The sequence below is a fragment of the Rutilus rutilus genome (assembly GCF_951802725.1).
Source record: "Rutilus rutilus genome assembly, chromosome: 17".
In the NCBI taxonomy this organism is placed as follows: Eukaryota; Metazoa; Chordata; class Actinopteri; order Cypriniformes; family Leuciscidae; genus Rutilus; species Rutilus rutilus.
The window spans coordinates 20371538-20393632 of NC_140230.1; the positions used below are offsets into that span (position 1 = coordinate 20371538).

Consider the following 22095-nt stretch of genomic DNA (forward strand, 5'->3'; position numbering starts at 1 on the left):
AGTTTCTATGCCCTACATAAAGTAATGCGCAGTTGCATAATGATGTCTGACTTTACTGATCCAAAAGATGTTGCATGTTTCGATTATCTTATACGGCTGTTGTCAAAAGATCCAATAATATAATTCATTATACAAATAATAAATATGCAGGAACTAAAATAATAAATAAATATATAATACGAGACATAAATGCTAAAATGTTACAATTGCCTTACATTTTGTTGACACCTGCCATGCACAAATTACACAGGGCGACACATTGTGCATAGTTCCATGCTGGAGAGTTGCTAAGAAGAGTGTTCAATTCAATTTCATTATATCTGTCTAAAGGATTGAAATTTATTAGATGAAACATCTGTCTTCAATCAGTCTGCTAATTATTCATCTGCAAGTAGTTCCAAAAAAATGCTTTTAGATCTAGCCCTCATATAATAAATCAAAATTAAAGCAAATTGTTCATGCATAAGTCAAATAACTGCAGTCATATGAGGTGCATCATGAATGGTAGCACTATATAAACACAAAACGACATAATGAAGCACAAGTTCTACTGAGAGACCTAAAAATACAAAAAGAGGTCAAGCGGGTTCTACTCTCCTCCACATTCTTGCAAGTAACTTTGTGAGTCTGAGCATTTCCTGTCACTATAACGAGCCGCCCCGTTGCACCATCCGCTTTACACCGTTTGAGGGGGAACTTTAAAGGGGAAAAAAGGCGAAATCAATCAGGCGTTCAATAAATTCTGACAGTATTTTTGAGTAGAACATTAATTAATGATGATGTACTATACCTTCTGTCTTTGGTGGCTGAGGGCCTTCCACTGGACTAGATCTGTAGTGGGAAAAAAATCATACAGTTTATGCCAATAAGCCACGCTGGTCCATCTAAGCAATCCATATTTAGCAAGCATGCTCATCCGCATTAATCAAATGTAAGTATTGTCGGTTGATTTGTGTGCAAGGGCCTGACGATTCAGATCCTCTCAGGACGACATGCGGAGCATTTTATCAGTCTTGATACACACTGCCTACCCACACAAAGAGCACATACAGTTCTTAATTTGGGAAGCACAAAAACAACAAACTTTCTGCTGTCTTATTTTAACCATAGGCGCACATGAGGTCGTGTATGTTAAACGTGCTGTCGTTTGAATGAATAGACAGTGTAGGTGAGCTGAAAGAAGAAGCTGGTCAGTTCAAAAACCAATCGATTTAGAAACCAGGGGCTGCATTCAAACAGTAAAGGAGCTTTACAGAGAACACTCATGGCACCATCAATTCCATGTACATCTTTTTTTCGTTCAAGACGTTTCCTCATCCTTTATACGGGCTCATTCCACATGCACAGTCAAGGCTGCACATTCGTGTGAAAACCGCTTACTTGGATTTCGTACATTTGCACTTTTTACCTGTTGGGGCAAAAAACATTTAGAGATGGTGAAATATGTAATTGAAAGGGACTTTCATTGGGGTCAATTCAGTTTCAGTTCAGCCAGTCTGAAAGGAATGAATTCAGTCTCATTTAAATTAACTAAAAATGTTCATACTGCAGAAGTACTCAGACAAATGATTTGGTGAATTGACTGTGTTCACTGCACTGATTGAAGTAAAATATTTACAATCTAACATCACAGCCATTTACTATTACTTGCACTCAGTCAGCACATCCTGTATAACAAAATGTCTATGATTATTATGTTAGTGACTTACTCATAGCAATAAGAATTCCACCAACGAACATAATCACAGCTAGGATGACACCCGTGGTCCGCAACGTCTCGTAATCTGAGCTCAGAAATCAAGAGTGGTGACATACTCGGTTTTACTGACTTTCCCTCAGTTTCACAGACAAGGCTTAAGCTAGTCCCAGACTAACATGCATGTTTGAGCTGTTTTAACTGGAAGCAACTTGCATTCATACATCTGAAAATATGTCAGTGCCGTTGTTTTGTCTCAAGATGCACACCAGTATTGTTTATTTTTCTAAAGCACGTTTATAAAAGCTACTTAAATGTCCTAATTGAACTAAGGCCTAATCCTGGCTTAATCTAAGCCCTGTCTGTGAAACCGGGCCTTTACGTTTTAAATAAATAAATAAGGCCATGCAATACTCAACTGCTTACCATAATGAAAGGCACTCTGGTCCAAATTCATGTATGACTCTGTAAATACATTTAAATATGTTTAACAACGCTGAAACAATAGAAACATCGATAGGCTTATGGACCTAGCAGCAATGTGATGCCAGTGAAGACGTGGAGTGAAGTAAGGAAAACAATGCAGGGGACAGAGTTCAGCACCATGGACAGATGCTGGTTTATTAAATCTATAAATATGGCAATAGTAGACTGGACTGTAAGAGTCTATGAGCTCTAAAATAACGCCGAGACACATTCAGACTGCAATCGATTGAATTATTAATTACATAAACAGTGATTTTCAATTAGCTTTTGAGCATGGACGAGGCACAATTCATGTTGCAAACTCAAGTGTTTTCAGCAGAAAGCGTCAGTGATTCAGGTGATTGATTATCTGCATAACGAGACTGCAAGCTCAGCGACAAGCCGGTTGGATGTGCACGCGCTCTGAGAACCTGCAGTCTCCACAGACCTTCATCTAATGAGAATCAATAGAAAGCTGTTCAAACTGCCAATAGTCAGAGCTTTTATTACCTATATGGAGAGGGGGGAAAAGCAACCCACAAACTAACATGTAATATAGACTATATTTATTATATCTTTGGATTAAACAGGTTTTGTCTCGTGAACTGGCTCTATCGCAATGATGCGGTGCTTAACTTCAGGGGTTTGCAACTGCTTAGTTGGCGATTTTCAGCACCCCATTCACTCTTAAAGGGATAGTCCACCCTTAATGGACATTTTCATCATTTACTCACCCTTATGTTATTCCACTCTTTCTCATTGTATAGAAAAAAAGGTGAGTGAATGAGACTGCCATTCTTCAACATTTTGTGTTCAAGGGAACAGTCATACGGGTTTGACTAGGCTATTTTTTTTTTTTTTTCGTGAATAATTAATTGAATCCATCGTTCAATAACGGCGCTCTCAAAGAATGCATTGCTCTCATTTTAAATGTATTAAAATAGTTTTAAAACAATACCATAGAAGCAGCCTATCAGCAGTAGTAGCCTACCCAAAAAATTAATAAAATAAATCAGACTGCAATTCCCGAATAATGCATAGGACAACTTCATATAGCCATACTCACGACCAACAGCTAAAGTCTCACTTATTTAACAGTGCACGTTCTTTTAATTATTCATTATGCCACACCATGCAGTTTCATCTTTAAAAGCATACAAATGCAATAAATAGACAAACCTGTTGAAACTGCCATGACTGCAGTGATCTTTCTAGACAAGGCTTCCTTGATCTTGCTACAGGCTGAAATTGAGCACAATGAATGAAGAGAAGAGAGCTTGGTGGAGCACTGCGTCGATGCTGGGCTTCGGGAGTTATACTTACGCCCCCTAGCGGTGCAGATCTGTCGGTGTTCCCTTTAATTCGGTAGGGGAAGCTCCCGGGGTCTGGCGTTGGGTAGATAAAATGCATGCTGTCCAATGCGGTGGGGATCCTGAGCCAAACACCTCCCCCCCCAACACCCCCCAGTGAATACATGCGACACACAGAAGCAGAACCCCACCTATGCAGCAACAGGACCTGGGTCTGCAGGAGGATAACCTCAGAAAGATTTGGGCGTGGATTGTGCGCCTTGGGATGTATTTTGTACGCACTCAAGCAAAAGCCAGTCTTCAAATGATTATCAAGAATTCTTCAAAGCGTAACGCCGATAAAATCCTAGACTGAAAGGTTGTATATGCGCTTAAATCATTCCTAACACCACTTACATCCATCATGTCTAATACACAAGCGATTACTATCGAAAGATAAACTCCGACCTCTTATTTCACGGTTGCTTATAAAATACATGTGACTGAAATGCCGTTGTGTAAGAAAATTACAGCACATGATCTGCCAACATGAACACTGCAATAAATTAAATACAATATTAATTTATCTTTATAAATCTGCAGTCAAGATTCCTTTTTGACTGAATATCGATTAATTTATTTATTTCGTTTTTAAAGTGTTCTCTCATGCATCTCTTCGGTTCATTGTTCCTCAGGCTGATATTTTCGCCTTTTCCTTTAATTTAGGAGTCATCCTGTTTTTATTAGCATTTGTTGTCGTAGTAATCGGTTTGAATCGCAAGATGGCGTCAATGAGCTACCCCAAGTTGTGGTGATTTGGGGAGAAAAGACAAATTAATACTACACGCCGTCATAGACACGCCGTTTGCTGTGGGCAACATTCATTATCTGCTCGCACACTGACCAATTAGAATTAAATATCAGAGAACCGTGTATAATATAATATTCAACATGCACATATATATACATATGTATAGGCTATACTATATGTATACAGTACAGGGCAAAAGTTTGGAAACATTACTATTTTTAATGTTTTTGAAAGAAGTTTCTTCTGCTCATCAAGCCTGCATTTATTTGATCAAAAATACAGAAAAAAACAGTAATATTGTGAAATATTATTACAACTTAAAAAAAATAGTTTTCTATTTGAATATACTTTAAAAAATAATTTATTCCTGTGATGCAAAGCTGAATTTTCAGCATCATTACTCCAGTCTATCACATGATCCATTAGAAATCATTCTAATATTCTGATTTATTATGCGTGCTGGAAACAGTTCTGCTGCCTAATATATTTGATGAATAAAAGGTTAAAAAGAACTGCATTTATTCAAAATAAAAAAATATTTTCTAATAATATAAATCTTCTTTACTATCACTTTTGATCAATTTAACACATCCTTGCTGAATAAAGTATTGATTTATTTCAAAAAAAGAAAGAAAAAATTACTGACCCCAAATTACTGACCAGTAATGTATATTGTTGTTACAAAAGATTTATATTTTTAAAACATTTGCTTCTTTTTTTACTTTTTATTCATCAAAGTATCCTAAAAAAAAGTATCACAGGTTATGAACAAATATTGAGCAGCAGAACTGTTTCCAACTTTGATAATGAATCATCATATTAGAATGATTTCTAAAGGATCATGTGATAGACTGGAGTAATGATCCTGAAAATTCAGCTTTGCATCACAGAAATAAATGATAATTTAAAGTATAATAACTTGAAAACCAATTATTTTAAATTGTAATATATCACAATATTATTTTAAAATTTATTTTTTTCTGTATTTTTGATCAAATAAATGCAGGCTTGATGAGCAGAAGAAACTTCTTTCAAAAACATTAAAAATAGTAATGTTTCCAAACTTTTGGCCTGTACTGTATATCTTTTTTTTTTTTTTACAGAATCTAAATACTATTGCAAAATCATCTACACAGCTAAAAGATCACACTGGTTGTACTAATATGACTAATAACAGGGTCAACTATTTATAACACACTGAATAGGAGAGACAGACCAGGGCAGATGCCAAGCCCAAATGTTGCATCATTTTCTCGATGACACTTAACAGAAATTCCATAGAAATCACTTTATTTTCAACTACAGTGTACAGCTTTATTGTCAATTCGGCAAAGTGACAAAACTGGAAGGACAATTTACAAAATGTATAAAATGCCTACAATTTCCTTTAGCTACTGAGCACTTACACATACTATACTACGCATTTCATAAACTTCACTGAAAGCTGAAAAGCACATGACAAAAACTTGGCACAAATCTCACAGATATCAGGTGCTCAATTAAACATTATGGCAAAGCAGATCTAGCTGAGAATGAACAGTTTTATTGAAACGTGTTTTTTTTACTTTTCAATTTTTAAAAAGGAGCACTCGTACTGTCATGCATCCAAAAGACAAAGAAATATTGCAATACAAATTTTAAAAACTGTGGTGAACACTAGAACTAAATCCTCAAGGGACATTTTCTTCCGAAAGGCCACAGTTTTGATTAAGATTCTCCATGCTTTCTGTCAAAAGGAACCAAAGGACAGCAGAGATAGTCTTAAACATTTATGCAGGATATATAACATCACAGTAAATCCAAAAGTAGAGGCAGTGTCACCTGTTTCTCTGTTCCCTCGGTTTACTTTATTTTGCACCTGCAATAAAAACAGTAAATGTCTGTTTCTTTTTAAGTGTCACGAATCCAAATAAAACAGAACATTCTCACCTCTGGCTGCCTCTGTGTCAATTCCCACTGGCCTGTGAAGCAGATAAAGAGACAACAAGAGCGACAAGTCAAAAGATCTATTCTGAACAGCAGAGAAATAAATGGAGATTATATAGAAATTGTTCTATGATCTACTTAAGATTACAAAACCAGGTTTCACCATTGGAACCTTTATTAAAGGGATACTCCACTTTTTTTGGAAATAGGCTCATTTTACAACTCCCCCAGAGTTAAACAGTTGAGTTCTACCGTTTTCGAATCCATTCAGCCGATCTCCGGGTCTGGGGCTCCCACTTTTAGCATAGCTTAGCATAATGAATTGAATCGGACAAGACCATTAGCATCTCTCTCAAAAAAATTAACAAAGAGTTTCGATATTTTTCCTATTTAAAACTTGACTCATCTGTATATAAATATCGAAACTTTGTTCATTTTTTTGAGAGAGATGCTAATGGTCTTGTCCGGTTCAATTCATTATGCTAAGCTATGCTAAAAGTGGGAGCCCCAGACCCGGAGATCGGCTGAATGGATTCAAAAACGGTAGAACTCAACTGTTTAACTCTGGGGGAGTTGTAAAATGAGCCTATTTCCAAAAAAAGTGGAGTATCCCTTTAAATAAAGTCAGCACGAAAACAAAATGATCAATTCTTGTTTTTAAGGAGTATTGCGATATTCAATATAAACACTCACACACATACATTATTTCCTGTTCGAGAAGCGGTTTGTGTGAAAATATGGAGGAACACACTGTTACAATATCCGTTTCATGCTGACTTTAAAGATGTGGTCTCATTAGGGACATTTCGGTGGCAAAAGGGTCCATGGTCAATAGTGAATAGTGTCTCACAGAAGTCAGTGTCAAAGCAATTAGCTTTCTGTTGGCCGAACAACGGTAAATGTGACCGCGTCTTTAGCCTGAACATTCTGGTAGAAGAATATTCATTATAGTTTTCTTTGCCCCTTACTTTGACTTTTTCCCTCTGCAGCGGCATTTCCGACCTATGGGAAACAAACCAGAAATCAGACCCAAACAAATGGTGGTTTATTATAACATACATGAGAAATACATTCACATGGTGTCTTAGATGTAGCACATAGCATTTTCCTGTAACATGTTGCTTTGTAACATGAGAAATTTCACATGGGTAAAGAGCCAGATTACTGTCCTTACAAACAACTCATATGGCCTGTATAACAGACAGCTTCTCAGTAGTAATTTATGTGGGCTGGTGGGGGTTTCAGAGTAAGAGAGTCAAGGGTTAGACAGTCTGCTAGTCCCTGCACTGAAGGAACACCATAAGGCATAAGGCATGGTGTGGTGTTGGGTATCATAGAGAGGTTTAAACTTAGAGGTTATGAAAGACATCCTGGCCTGAAACCAGTCTACCCTCAGTAACTGATATTTGTTTATCTGTGTGCGCGGATACACTTCTTAGACCAATATCGATAAACATATACAGAAACTGCTTTATCTATAATGTATGGAGTATCTATTTGATGTCATGCAGTATAATGTTTTTGTAAGAAATGCAAAAAAAAAAAAAGCAAAATTTTCACCAACTCCATGCTCCCCGTGACATTTATTAAAACATAACTCGTTCTCAGCGTAGTACGCAGATAGTTTGGCACTCACTGACAATGAGGAAGATGCCCATCAAGAAGAGTATCACGGCAAAGACCATACCACCGATCCTCAGAGATTCATAATCTGGAAGGAGGATTCAGAAGACCATGTACAAATGCACAAATTACACATGTTTACATTTTGAAAATATGAATGATACACGAGTTAAATTAGAAACATTCCACACAAGCTTAAAATATATCGTAAATAAAAAAGTTGCACTATGGCAAAACAATACACAAGTTAAGATTCGTTCAGAAATCAGCCCTTTTGTAGGAGGCAGGCGCACACGGAGCCTGCAGAACATGTTCCCGTTTAGGCCTACAACTACCAGTAAGTGTCTACCACTACTTTAGTTTCGTATTTCAAATTTCGAAACTAAATTTCCCCTAAAATAAGCACAGAAAATGTGAAAAAGGTCTGCAGATTCCGTTTGGGCCTGCTTACCAGTGTTAAGGCAAACACAATACGCACAAACAATAATCTCCTGAGCATAATGAAGAAGCTGAAGAATGACTTTTCTCGAGACAGTCTGGAACCACTTTTAAAAACTGCCATGTGTGTACTTAGTAGTTTGCTTTCTAAGTAGGGCTCTTCATTGTTCTTTATAATTGTAAATGGGATAGATCATTTATATCTCCAAGTATGGACAATGAACTGAAAATTCTGGGGTAGATATCAGATTTTGACTGATGTGCTTTACAGAAGCTTAGTCCCGGGGTGAGTAGTTTCCATCTATTTTGGAAAAACAGAAGGGGAAACGCAAATCTCGCTGACTTTCCAGATGTTTCCTGAGCAGGGTGATGCACTTTGGCCCCAAAAGCCCTTGCTAATACAACAGTACTCAGCACAGTATGGGAAGCATCAGTAACTCCCATAATAAAATGACAAAAATAAATTCAAAATACAATACATTGAAAAACACAAATGCCTCAATAAGTAGGGTACAACTGGGATAAAGGCGCACCGGGATAAAAGGATTTTCCTCTAAACCACTAGGTGATAAAAACTTGACAGAAAATATGTAAAAATATGGTATTTGGGGTAAAAGGCGCCCATGCTGTCGGAGCTAAAGGCACAATAATTAATATGATAATAAACAAATGGTTAGATTCAGATGGCAAATATCATATATTAGCCTAAGTTTGGTGTCGATCTTAGAGATAATGACCGTATTTACAATGAAACCATCATATTTAAAAAAAATAATCATATAATAAAATATAATTTATTGTTATTGTTACTACTATATGGGATATCATTCAATGCTTTCAGAATCTTTACTTTTTTTAAATAATTCTGTTTATGTATTTTTAAAATATAATTTTATATATAACATTTTAATGACAGTAAATTTTATTTATCAAAATAAACAGAAAATAGTACAAACTTTGCTAAAGTGATTGTTTGAACAAGTATGTTGTTCAAACATTATTTTGTTAACTTATATTTTATGTTCATGTATATTTTTAAGTTCATGCTAACTTCTTATTTTAGCTTAAGTATTTGTATAAATAAAGTGTGCCTATTGCCCCATGCCGGTGAGCCTTTTATCCCATGTGTGGGGTAAAATGCCCACCCTGTCACCTCATACACTGATAAGATTATTAAACAAAATAAACCACTTTTATGATTTAGTTTCACACAAAATCTGTTGCTCCATCAATGTGCACTACAAACATATTTTTTTTTTCTGCAATCATACACTATGGGATTAGTGAAAAGCACATTTTTCTTAAAATGTGCCTTTATCCCTGTTGTACCCTACTAGCATTTTTCCCTATCAGCTTTATGAAGTCAACCAAGAGATTTCCTTAATCCATTTAATGTAAACTGGCTAAGCAGCTAAAATCCATCTATACTCACCATAATGAAATGGCTTGTCGTATTCTGGTGGGAGAAAAAAAATGAAAATAACTAGAGTCAAAACTCGGTAAAGGTGTAAAAAAAATAAAACTAATTCAGATACTGGTAGCATTCAAAATGTAAAATATTAGGAGAATTTAAGATGATAAATGACAGCATTCTAGAGCCAAAACAAAAAAAATTATCTATCTGCAAGCCATTTCTCAAATATCAGAATGCTGTAGACAAATTGAAACTGTACGGAATTTACTGTAAGAGGATAAAAGCTTTCTGACTGGTGACTCCATAATTTTTTTCCCCATTGTTAACTAAAAGCTTATAGTGCCAAACACACAAGGTTTGTTTCAAGGCACACAATATATAAACCTGGTCTAGCCTGGCTAAAAACAATGTTAATAAGCCAATAAGACGTTTGGTTAATGTAAAATCCATTGTAGACTAGAGGACACTTACCGTGAACTTCATCCATTTTGGAAGCTGATGGAGAGAATAAGTTTCAATTAAAATCTAACCGAGCAAAAATGTTGTTTATGCCAGGCAAACTATTATGAACAAAATTATTCTAAGTGCATTTAGAGGAAAAAAATCTATTTAATTAGTGCAATTTAAATTAATATAGGACTTAGTGATTCTAAAACTGCTTAATATAAAACTGGCAGCTAAACATTCCAGTGCACTACAGTGTTAACATTATGGTTGCACACTACATTTCAACAGTAAAGATGTTTGGACACAGACACACATACAGCCATAAAACAGTCTAAAATATGGCAATATCTTCAAAAAGCATGTGTACAAGCATGGTAGACACGAGAAATGCTCACACTGTGACAGCCAATCTGAATCACTTCATTTTATTATGCCAGATAAAAAAAAAAAAGATATATAAAAAAGTTTTTACTATGAGACTTATTAAACCGGAAGGCTATTTTAAGAACTCATCTCTGAAGAAATCATAATAATTGCTATATTCTTCAATGAAACAAGACAAAAAAAAATCTCTCCAAGAGTTAACTAGAGAATGAACAAATAGCCTAATTCTCTAATATTTGACATGTTTATTAAGTTCTTCTCGAGCATTTGCCTGAAAAGATACTTTAGGATTATATGTCCCCATTTTAAATGTCACAAATTTATCAGTGGAGTAATAATAGAGCAACATGTTTTTAAAGAGTCTTTTCAGAGGAGCTGCTTTTGTAAACAAAAATGTTGAAGGCATCGCTCCAAATCTCCCATTAAACATTATGAATGGTCTGACTAAGACTTTGGTTATCCATAATGATCTCTCCTTCTCTCTCTCCCTCCTTCCCTTTCAAAAACAATGGACAAAGCATTGATGCAAATACTTCGTGGACAAAAACCATTACACATGCATGATTATGTGTGCAGTATTTACATGAGTACACGCACTGGCCAGTCTGACTTAAATCGTGCTTAAATGGTGTATTCAAATGTTGGTTTTGGCAACAACCCAAAATAAGTGTCTGAGAATGCAACAATTCTTGCAGAAATCCAAAGGATTAGCCTTATTCACAGTCCTGAAACTACTAAAAGTGGACAAATCTCAATAAAAAAACATTCCAACAGCAATACTTAAAATGTTGCAAGGTTAATCAATCTTAAGAAGTAGCAAAACTGCATTTACTCAAGGTTGGGTACAACATGAGCTGCATTGGCACACATGAAAAAGTATCAAGCCTTGTAGTGGGAGAGTGTTACTTCATGGGCTTTTCAGAAAAACCCTTCAGGGAAAGGTGTAATAAGCAGAAACAAGACACGGTGGAACCGTTTGAGAAACGTGCCAAAAATATGTTACGCCAAAACTGCAAACCTGCTCCAGTATCAGAAAAACAGTTAAGTGCAACAGCTGCAGTCAAATTTTATGAAACAAAAATAAACAGAAAAAGCCTCGATGCAAAACAGAAGCACAGAAAAACTTGAAATTCATCTTTGTTGATCACTCGCAGTGCGTCACTAACCCTCTAGTCTACACACTTACCTGGCATTTCCCTGCCAAAAGCTGATCCTGCACACATACACACATACCGTTAATCTCTAAGGGGAAGTCTGCGCAGGACAATTATACTTTTAATATATTGTTCGTCCAATTACATTCTTCAACATTTCTGAGGAAGACTTTCTAGTTTATATAAAAACACTGATTTATCAGAGTAAAGTAGAGAAGGTGTCTGTAAAAAGCCCCCAAAAATTAAATAAACAGTAGAGCAAATAAAGAACAAAAGTAACAGCACTCACCCAGAGCTGGAGCGAAGTAGGACAAAAACACTGCAGCAACACAAAGTTCCATCTTGTCTGAAAAAAAACCAAGTGAGTTCACACTGGGCTGTCTTGAATCCCTGCAAAATTTCACACACATGCTTCAGTTCTTGTGGGAAGAAAAACCTGACTAAAGATGTCTCACTTCCCTCATTTTACTTGAAAACAAGTGTAAAATGAAGTTAGTGTGACCATTTAACAAATCACTTTAAGCCTGAATTGAAATCCTGGCAGTTGTGGGTGACTTTGTTTGTTGGATGAGTGACAAAGGTTTTCTTTTGTATTACGTTTAGACAATAGAACTTCCACAGAAAATAATAAATGTGATTAATAGATGGAGCATTTCGGACACTGCGTCTAAAAACCTGAAAATGCCCTGCACAAAAAAGATCAGTTCCCAGCATGTTTGTCTCCTGTTGCCAAGAATGGCAAAAAGGCTCTATTTTTGGAGGACCACCTCAAAACGGTGGTATAAGGGGCCCAAGGAACATGCCTGTAGGGTGTGGCATTTCAGATGATATTTGGTGAGTGGCTTAAGCCTTACAGACATAAGTGTTCGTTTCAGCTGTAACTCCAAAACACACACCGGATAATGCCCATCTCAAAACCTACACCGTCTAATCAGCAATTGATTGCTGAGACTTCAGTGGTCTCTGAACATCTTAAATTAAATCTAATTCATTTGTGTACAGAAAGACCACAGTAAAGTACAGTTATTGCACAGATGCGTCACTAAAACCTTTCTACACAGGATGAATATTGAGGAGGAGTCCCATATACAATTCTGGCACTAAGACACAGAAGCCCCCTCCCCCATTTAACCCACATTTGTGGGGTTTTACCGTTTTACTGAATTGCTTGGTGGTCGCAGGAAAGCTTTCTCTCCATAAACATAAGAACAGTAAAACTTCTTAGCAGTAGCCTACGTGATTTAAGACGTGGTCAGCAAAACAACTCTCAAGGAGCAGTAATGTGATATAGATGGTCACGTGCTCCAGCTGCCGATTTAATCAAGACTGCATTCTTGTAAATGTTAAACAAAGAAAGAGCAAACAACAAATAAAAAAAATATATAAAACATAAAAAAATGCTATTCGATGCTGCATGTATATAAACGGCACGTGATACAATCACCTGTTTTTGAACAGATCGATTGGAACAACAGATCAAACATTTGCAAAAAGCCTTTACAAAGAACCATGTGGTAGTTGTGCAAAAAAAATATTGCGTTAAAAGTAGTAATAGTTGAACAAACGTATTTTTTTAAATGCAAAGCGCGTGAAAGTCTTACCTGCTCGTTACTGCTCAACAAGAAAAAAAATCCGGTTTTATCGAATCCCTGATGCAAATTAGAAGAAAACTCTCGACGAAAGTATATTCGGTAAAATGTCTATAGAATGAGTGAGAAGGTGATTCCAATTTCTATCAGAAGTCTAATTTCTTCTCATCCGAGTTTCAAAAAGCTATTTCTTAAACCGTGAGCTGCCCGTAATCTTAGTAGTGGACATGACACGTACATGTAAATATTTTGTAATGTTCGAACGCGCGCCTGACCGTAGCGGAGCTAGACTCCTCCCCGGCTCTCACGGAGCTCATCATTGCTTCATAGTTCATACCATAGACCTCTGCTCTGACCTGGGTTGAGGCAGGCAAGTGATCGACCTTTAAAGGATTTTATGGGACATATTTAGGGCGCAATCTCCTGAGGGTTGCCTCGCGCAAACATCACATAGACGTCTGGAAGATGTAGGCTATTTATTGAGGGCGTCTGCACATGCATGTCTCCAGAACGTTGCCTGTCTATTTAACATCTGACATTTAGAACATGTTCTTAAAGTTACCATGAAATATTGCATTATTTATTATAACTTATTTATCAAGGCACATTTGTTTTTATTAATGTGCCCTCGTAACCTTTAATCAAAATATCTTTCCCCTCCCGTTTGCAACATCTCTTCTGATTACATGTTTACTGGCGCGAGGGCGGGACAGCCTGTCACTCAATCACAGCAATAGCTAACCAAAATGATCCACTCAATTCCAGATGAACAAAAAGTCTCGCCCTACATTTTTTTCTTGTTCGAGAAGCCGTCACAATATAGAGAAGAAAAGACTATCGCAACTTTATTATTTGGAAATTGAATGCATATAAAATTGCTTTAAGATGTCTTGGAGATGTAGTTCTACATGTGCCATTGAAAATTAGCTATGTATAGATTTCTCTTTTGTCCAATAATGCTCCTGACAAAAAGTGGTAAACTACTGTTACCAAGGTTGCCAAGGTTTTACCTCATTTGATTGCAGTTTCTTACTTTATATGAAAACATGTGTTCTGATTCATGTAATTAACTATTGTGGTAATAAGCTATATAAATGTGTAATACATATATAAAGCAAAACATACTTTTAAAACCCATCAACTGTTTATCCTTTTGCTTTGGGTTTGACCTTAAGTCATGAGTTTCTTTTTGGGGAGGGGGTTCAAATCTTGTGGTAAAAGCCCATAACTGAATGCAGCCACAATGGTCATTCCTGGAGGGATCCCACATATTTCAATATCCGCTTAAGTGTGACGTCACGTGTCACTATTTTCAGGTCCACACACTCTCAGATCTCAAAAGCAAACAACAAACTGTGTTAATATTATCACGGACATGCCGGTCCAGAAAGCAGGTTATGTGGCATATACATATGTTTAAGGGTAAGTAAGTGGATAACCACAACTTTCGGTTCCAAAAAACAGAGGTAACTTTAAGTGTTGTGCAAAAATCATTGCACAATCACCAAATAGGTGGCGATATGCACTGTAAATCAGCATTTAACAAAAGAAGAAGAAAGCAGTAGTATGGCGCGCGTTTTCTTAGCTTATGTTTCCATGGTGACTCGTTGATTCGCCGCTCTATTGAGAATGTCTGGTGTGTTAACCATGAACATACTCTGGGTTGGTTGAACTTACTCCCGAACGCTTTTTTGGAACCAGCATAACTCGAGTAAGCAAGGTTTAGGTTAATCAACAGAGGAGTTCAGGGTATATGTGAGGGTAAATTAACCTTGCTTTCTGGAATACACCCCAGGCTCCATCGTCACACTAACACAGCGCTCACTTTCCCCTGAGTTCACTGGCACCTGTTCCTCATCCCTGGCACCTGTTCCTCATCCCCACACACACTCAGCACCAGTATTAGAGCACTCCTTACCTGCTCTACTTAATTGTTGGTGAGTCCTACTTGTAAATCTTGAATGTCTCCCTCGTTGATGCCCTGTGTCTCAAACTCTCATGTGAACTCCGTCTTCGTGCATGTATTTTTGTGGAAAAGTGTTACCTGTAAACTCATCGTGCAAACTATCCACCAGCTATCACTCTCTTAACTCTATCTGCCATTACTCACCTGCATTGTCTCATTATTTCATCTGAGCATTAAACTACTGTTTGGGTTCGCTAATCTGACCGGGAGTCTGGTTTATCCTGACAAATATACACTCACTACTGAAAAATTATGATCTAACCTTTTTCTCCATACCAAAATTACAGATGGCCCAACAAATATGATTAATCTTTTATGAAGTGTTGTTTTCTGGGATGCCGTGAGCTCGGGGACTGTAGTGTACAACGTGAATTTGTACAGTAGACATGAAGTTCCCTATTGTGACATAACCAGTGCTGTGTTACATGTAATCTGGATTATGTAATCAGATTCCAAAAATTAAGTAGGCCTACTTCTAATTAGATTACATATTAAAACACTCAATCAGACAACAGTTACTTTTTGGTTGACTACATATTCACACAATGATTCTCTCTAATTTTTCTTTATCTTTTAAAGGGATTGTTCACCCAAAAATGACAATTAGCCCATGATTTACTAACCGTGAAGCCATCCTAGGTGTATATGACATTCTTCTTTTAGACGAATACAATCAGAGGTATATTAAAAAATGTCCTGGCTTTTCCAAGCTTTATAATGGTAGTGAATGGGTATATTTTTTTGGAAGTCCATCAAAGCACATCCATCCGTAATAAAAGTGCTTCCTTGAACTTGATGCACAACGTATGAACGCGGTTGCCCAGCCCTGTTTGTTTGAACCGCGAGTGGGGTCAATTGGCGTCATTACGTTGTGTGTCAAGTTCAAGTGTTACTCTTTTGGCGTAAATCGATGCGTACGGCCGTCTGCCGGTAACTAGTTATTTTAGTCGATAAAGTTTTAAATATGGATATTTTTCTTACACAAACGCATCACTTCACTTCAGAAGGCCTTTATTAACCATGCACTTTAATCATGAATAGATGCACTTTGATGGACTTCCAAAGACATACAGCCATTATAAAGCTTGGAAGAGCCAGGACATTTCAACTCCGATTGTATTCATCTGAAAGAAGAATGTCATATACACCTATGGCTTCAGGGTGAGTAAATCATGGGCTAATTTACATTTTTGGGTAAACTATCCCTTTAATGCACTTCCTGCTGTTGAAAAAGAATGGAATATATTCTCTTTACCTTTGTATTAATAAATAAATAAATAAATATATAGTACAAAAAAATGAGCGACTCTCGTGGAAAGAATAATTGTTTTAGATTGGTTGTATTCACAGTCCGTGTGTTTCTCTTTGTGAGACACAAATAACTTTTGTAATGACATGGTATGGCGTGTGAGAAGAGATGTCAATGCAGGTGTGAGAGGGTAAAAACCCCAATATAATTGTGATTAGATTACAAGGGCACATGAATTAATAATAAAATAAAATAAAAATAGTGAATTAGGGTTAAATCATTTATAGTAAATATTACATAAACAAAAAAAATTGATGGTGACTTTAAAAGCTTAGCTTAAATGTGTGATGTGAATAAATTGTGCTCTTAAATGGCTGTTAAGATCGTATTCTCAATTGAATCGAGTAAAGGCTTGATCCTGGAAACAATATCCCATTTGTCACAAGTTACTTAACAAGCAGATTCATGTAATCATATTCAGAAGGCAAAAATATAACAAATCATGGATTTTGTGTGCTGGAGGACTGGACCTTGAGGAGTAGGCCTAGTGGTCTGAAGCCTCCATGGGAGACAAATTATGATAATGAGCGTCTATTGGCTGTTTACCAGCCTCTCCCAGAATTCCACAAATTCCAGAGATAGCATTTTCACACAATACCCAGGGGCTTACACAAAATAAAGGGAGTGCTTGAAACTTCTCTTTCTAGGGAGTATGTTTGTACTGTGCCATGCATGTTTCTCCTTTTGACTAAACAAGAGTAGTGTTCTCTCCATCTGTAAAGTAACTTATCCCTTTTAAAGCCACTGCATTTGTTTCATCAAGACTGCTGATAATGTTTTTATTACTTTTTAAAGGACCAATGCTCTGTTTTTTACATGTGCATGATCAGTCTGTTGTTAGATGTTGATGCTCATGGTGGCGCCCTTTAACTAGTGTGAGTCTGTGACAGAACTGGGCAAAAAGTAATGAATGTTCTTACACTTGTTCAACGCTGAGCTGCAGCAAAACACCCAACAGGATGTCTTCCCTTTTTAATGACTGGGTACAGCCTAGCAGGTGTGTTACAAACAGAAATATGTTTGTCTTTCACCAAATTATCTCTACGCAGCTCCTGCCAAAGTTCATAGTAAACTGAAAAAGGATGACCACTAAAAAGATACAATTTTAAAACCCTTCTTCCCCAAAGTTGATTATGTCTGTAGGATATTTTTGTATATTTCACAGTAGTGTGCGCATTGCACTGGCAAATATGACAGTATAGTCTTCAACTTACAGTGCATTGACATCCAGCAGCGAGATGCAGCATCACACCAAAGCAACTGTTCAGCTATAGTATAGACTTAAAGAAAAAGAATAAAGAAGGTGGTTCCAAAAGAATTGTTCACAGTGATTCCATAGAAGAACCAATTTTGATTCCCTAAAGAACTTTTCAGTGAACGGTTCTTAAAATAAAAAAAATTCTTAGTGTGAAGAACATTTTAATAATCTAAAGAACCTTTTACCACTAAAAATAACCTTTTGTGCGATTGAGAGATTCAATAGATGTTAAACCATGGAACCATTGATGCCAATAAAGAACCTATACTTTTAAGAGTATGCCATTGTATTAAAGGAGAACTCCGGTCAATTTTAACATTGAGCTCATTTTTTTGTACATTTGGAGAGCTGTCAGTACAGAGAACAACGACAAAAATCGGTGTTGCCTACACCGAGTTATCCTCTTTTTAAAATTTGCACCCTGTTGACTTCAATGGGGCAAGTTTTAAACCTGCTTTTAGGCTCTTAACATCCTTGATGTGTCATTACAAGTGCACAGGTCATGTGAGTGATTCCTTCGGAGTGAACGCGAGTGAATCTGACTGCAGTAGATGTGAAAGATATTAATAAAAATGATGTTTATTCAGCCAGCGCACATACCTGTATTTACATCCTGTTTTCGGTCGAAGTCCACAGTAGTCGATTGTCGAGTTCACGCGCATAGGTTTAGTACCTATGATCACGCAAATTTTAAAAAGAGGATAACACGGTGTAGGCAACACCGATTTTTGTCGTTGTTCTCTGTACTGACAGCACTCCAAATGTACAAAAAAATTTGCTCAATGTTAAAATTGACCGGAGTTCTCCTTTAACCGATAGATATTCACAATAGGTATCAGATAGATATTCACGAGGTATTCAGTAAAGTAAAAAAATAAAATACAATAAAAAGTAAAAAAAAAACGGGGGGTAATAAAAGATACAATTTCAAGTCTTTGGTGTTTTTATACCCCCAAAAGTGCCCTGTTCCATGCAGAATAAGTTTTTATTATTCTAAAAATATGACTGAAGTATTCATCTCATGACTGGACAGTATTTTAAAATCAAGTACTATTCATCATTGATGTATAAAATATTGTACTGAGACAAGATAGTCATTTTTAGTGTTAAACTTAAATCCTGCTTTGTTTTAGTTTTAGTGTATAGTAATGCACTGCACTCTCTTCTCACAGCGAATACACGTTGTAATATAGAAGCTTTGAAACAAGTTCCACACATCAGTTTTGTTACCAGAATGCAGGAGGAGGTCACTGTCGACAGCGTCTCTCTCCAGAAATAGGCTGTGACGTCAGATTGTGAAACGAGCAGGTGTGCCCTTGTCAGATGCTGGGTCATTGTTATAGCAGCCTTGTTTAAGTGCGCATGTGTTTGATAATGTGTCACAGGTGAGGCTGCAGGGAATGACTTTCTATCTCTTCCCAATAACAAGGTCCACTGGAGTGAGATTGAGGGCAAAATAATAGCAAATCTATTGGCGTTTACAATTTACCGCTTAACTATCACAAAGGGCCGGGGGACATACAACAAACTACTCAGATTTCAACAGACACTTATGGTTCAACTGAAAACTGAAATGAGAAGCAGACATCATACAATGATCTTATGAGATATAAATTCCAGTCACTCTCTGTCCTGCAGCAAGAAGACTGATGGAGTGTAGACTGATGTAATGCTTCAGTTTAAGCAAAAGCAGCAGAGGGACTGGGATACATATGAGCAGTGACCAGAAGCAAGCACTTATGTAACCCAACTCTGAGATGCAGAGCAGATGCATTACGGCTTCATGGATAAATTCCCTAAAAACCTTTTCCGTTTTCCATGCCACTGAGCAGACAGTGATAAAACTGTATTTACATATACTGTGAACAAATATTATAAAACCCATGGACTTTTCCCACATGAAAACAATGTTTTGCCACTGAAGAACCCATGAATATTAAAAAAACAACAAAAAAACACCCCCACCCACTTCATCCTCAAGCCCACACAAAGGCATGTTAGTTCACCCATTTAACATTAAGAACATTCTTCCCTGTACACACACACAGTCAAAATATCCAAATGCAGCGCTCTAGTCTAACATTACAAGAAAAGTTAAATATAGGTTAAATAGGCTAGCCTATAACGTTAATATGAAACTAAACTTAGCCCTCAGCCAAAACGATTGACAGGGAACTCATTATATATTCACGAGAGCAAAGATCGCCCGTTAGGTCTACATAAGACGAAATATCTCATGTTTAACCACTACCGTCGGAGTCAGCGTCTCAGCGACGAACGTCAGAAGACTAGCCGAGGAAAGGCTCATCCAGCCGGGGTACATGAGCGCCGAGCCCCGCTGAACGCATGGATCTCACAACCGGAAAAAAAAAAATCTTTATAAATAAACCACAGATTTGAGCTTTAAACAACTACATTCTCGCCTGAAAAACTCTTACAATTACATTTCGTGATACAGTAACAGTAGTATTATATTAAACTGTATATTAAAAAATGGCGCTTCTTATGTTGTCATTCCCCTTGTAGCACGCGCAAGTGACGATTCTCTGTCAACCAATCAACGTCCCATAGTGAGTCTAGCTCCACCTTTTAGTACCGTTCCACTGTGCTAGGTACCCCAATGGAAGGGTACCTAAAAAGTGGTACGGTACGGTTCGGCATTTTGGTACCATTCACAACTTTTGATAGTGGAAACGCAAATAAATGCGTACCGTTCCGTACCGTACCGTACCGCTCAGTGGAAACGAGGCATAAATGATCACTGATCATTGCTAGTTTGGCACAAAATGCATTCAATGACGACTACTTTCAGACACAACCACAAACGGGCCAATTTACAGATTTTACACACTCAAAACTGTTAAACCGAAGTTCAAAACCTAACATAATACAAAACTGAATCAGACAGCAATTTGCTACATTTCTACAGTCCATATTTCTATATTGAAATATACTTAGAATCTAAAAGAAACTAAATACTACTAAACGAATACATGTAGCTGAACATCTACACAGGTGTTAGTATTTCATCATCATCATCATCATCTAGACAAAAGGGGAAATAGGAATAATACTGTAATGTAAACATGAATAATGTAACAAGTGAAGAAATTGTACAAAATAAACTGTGCGCTACCCTTTGTTAGTGTTTTTAGGTCATTGTTTGATGAGTGACAGTGTGTTTGTTGGGTGACAAACTTTTCTATTGTTATGGAGGAATGAGTTGATTTGAGACATAAAATGTTTTGGAAGTTTTTAAGTGCATTCTGAATGTGAAATCAACTTCTGTGCCAAGCTGAAAGTTGGAAAGGAGAACTGTGTAAAGAGTTCTGAAAAAGTGCCCCAAAAACTGGAACCAAATATAAAATTGGTCATTTGAGATGCATTCCACATGAAATTTGCTGACTTTTGTTTTGGCTTTCATAAGTACAGTAATTTGTGGTCAACACTAAACACGATTTTTTTAGGGCTCTAGATCGTGTAACACTCAAATCCGTATAGCATTCTTAGAGCCTCTACTTGGAAAATATATGCCTGCATCCTTGCAAAATGTCTGAATTATTGAACAAATCCACAAGACCTTAAAGTGACATGAGACAGCAGAGAAGCCGAAGAACAGAATGAATATTTCACTGACCTCTGAAACCACCATGAACCAATCCCATCAACACTTTATATGACAAGACGGAACCACGCAGCAGATGTGTAAAATCTCCCTCATTCTGAAATAAAATATATATATATATAAAAAAAAATTTGATTGATAGATTGTTTTGCACAAAAGCACTGCGTACACAGTTTTCAGGGTTACTGAAGCAAACAAAACTTAGATAAACTTTAGATTTCTGTGTGTGTGTGGGTGGGTGGGTGGGTGAGTGAGGTTTTTATAATCTGAAGGATAATTAAAGGAATTTACAGATGTGATATGGAGGTGGTCAGCTGTGCTGTTTGGCAGATGTCAGCATTCTTACATAACCCACCTTACATAAATCCTCAGCATTGTTCCTATTATGAGCCTTGAGACTAACTCATTAGGAGGGCGAGTTGATTAATGCTGTAGCAATGGTGTTTCTGCATCCTACATGAATCAAATTAGAGGTGACATCTTTCAGAACACATTTAAGATTAGTCTGGTCAGGCATGTTGGAAGCCTTTTAATGGTACTGGTACAGCAGCACTGGAACTGCTTCAGGGTTAGGGGTTAGGAATAGTATTTTTCATGTTGTGCATACTTGAATGTTTAAAAAAAACTGACTTTGTGTCCACAAATCTGTGGAGCTCTGATGTTAGGTCAGGTGCATCTCAAAACCTCTGTGGTAATTTGTG

General features: G+C 36.9%; 2 protein-coding genes across 15 annotated transcripts in view; both read right to left on the reverse strand.

Moving 5' to 3' along the window:
* The window catches only part of fxyd6l (FXYD domain containing ion transport regulator 6 like), a 30618-nt gene that overhangs the window by 2888 nt on the left and 5635 nt on the right, over positions 1-22095 (reverse strand). The window contains exons 2-11 of one of the 12 annotated variants that reach the window (XM_084384907.1): positions 21407-21491; positions 11937-11993; positions 11680-11706; positions 10134-10157; positions 9681-9704; positions 7824-7898; positions 7156-7189; positions 6191-6222; positions 6083-6119; positions 5535-5987 (exon numbers count right to left, since the gene is read on the reverse strand). In XM_084384907.1, the coding sequence (XP_084241033.1) occupies positions 6109-6119; positions 6191-6222; positions 7156-7189; positions 7824-7898; positions 9681-9704; positions 10134-10157; positions 11680-11706; positions 11937-11993; positions 21407-21434 (312 nt within the window). In that variant the 5' untranslated portion in view covers positions 21435-21491 and the 3' untranslated portion in view covers positions 5535-5987; positions 6083-6108. Of the gene's footprint in view, positions 1-5534; positions 5988-6082; positions 6120-6190; positions 6223-7155; positions 7190-7823; positions 7899-9680; positions 9705-10133; positions 10158-11679; positions 11707-11936; positions 12038-13248; positions 13697-21406; positions 21492-21749; positions 21848-22095 lie in introns of those variants that run through there. The other 11 variants (XM_084384913.1, XM_084384914.1, XM_084384915.1 and 8 more) reach the window with 11 other exon arrangements.
* fxyd7 (FXYD domain containing ion transport regulator 7) lies at positions 388-3963 on the reverse strand. 3 transcript variants are annotated; one of them, XM_084384904.1, is made up of 6 exons: positions 3485-3963; positions 3341-3403; positions 2123-2161; positions 1710-1784; positions 791-831; positions 388-696 (listed from the first exon to the last, which is right to left on the reverse strand). In XM_084384904.1, exons 2-6 carry the CDS (start codon positions 3354-3356, stop codon positions 511-513), a joined length of 357 nt encoding a protein of 118 aa, XP_084241030.1. In that variant the 5' UTR covers positions 3357-3403; positions 3485-3963; the 3' UTR covers positions 388-510. The 3 variants fall into 3 exon arrangements, with proteins under 3 accessions (XP_084241030.1, XP_084241031.1, XP_084241032.1); XM_084384906.1 differs by lacking the exon at positions 3485-3963 and adding an exon at positions 1381-1408 and having other exon boundaries at positions 560-696; positions 3341-3470; XM_084384905.1 differs by lacking the exons at positions 3341-3403; positions 3485-3963 and having other exon boundaries at positions 2123-2261.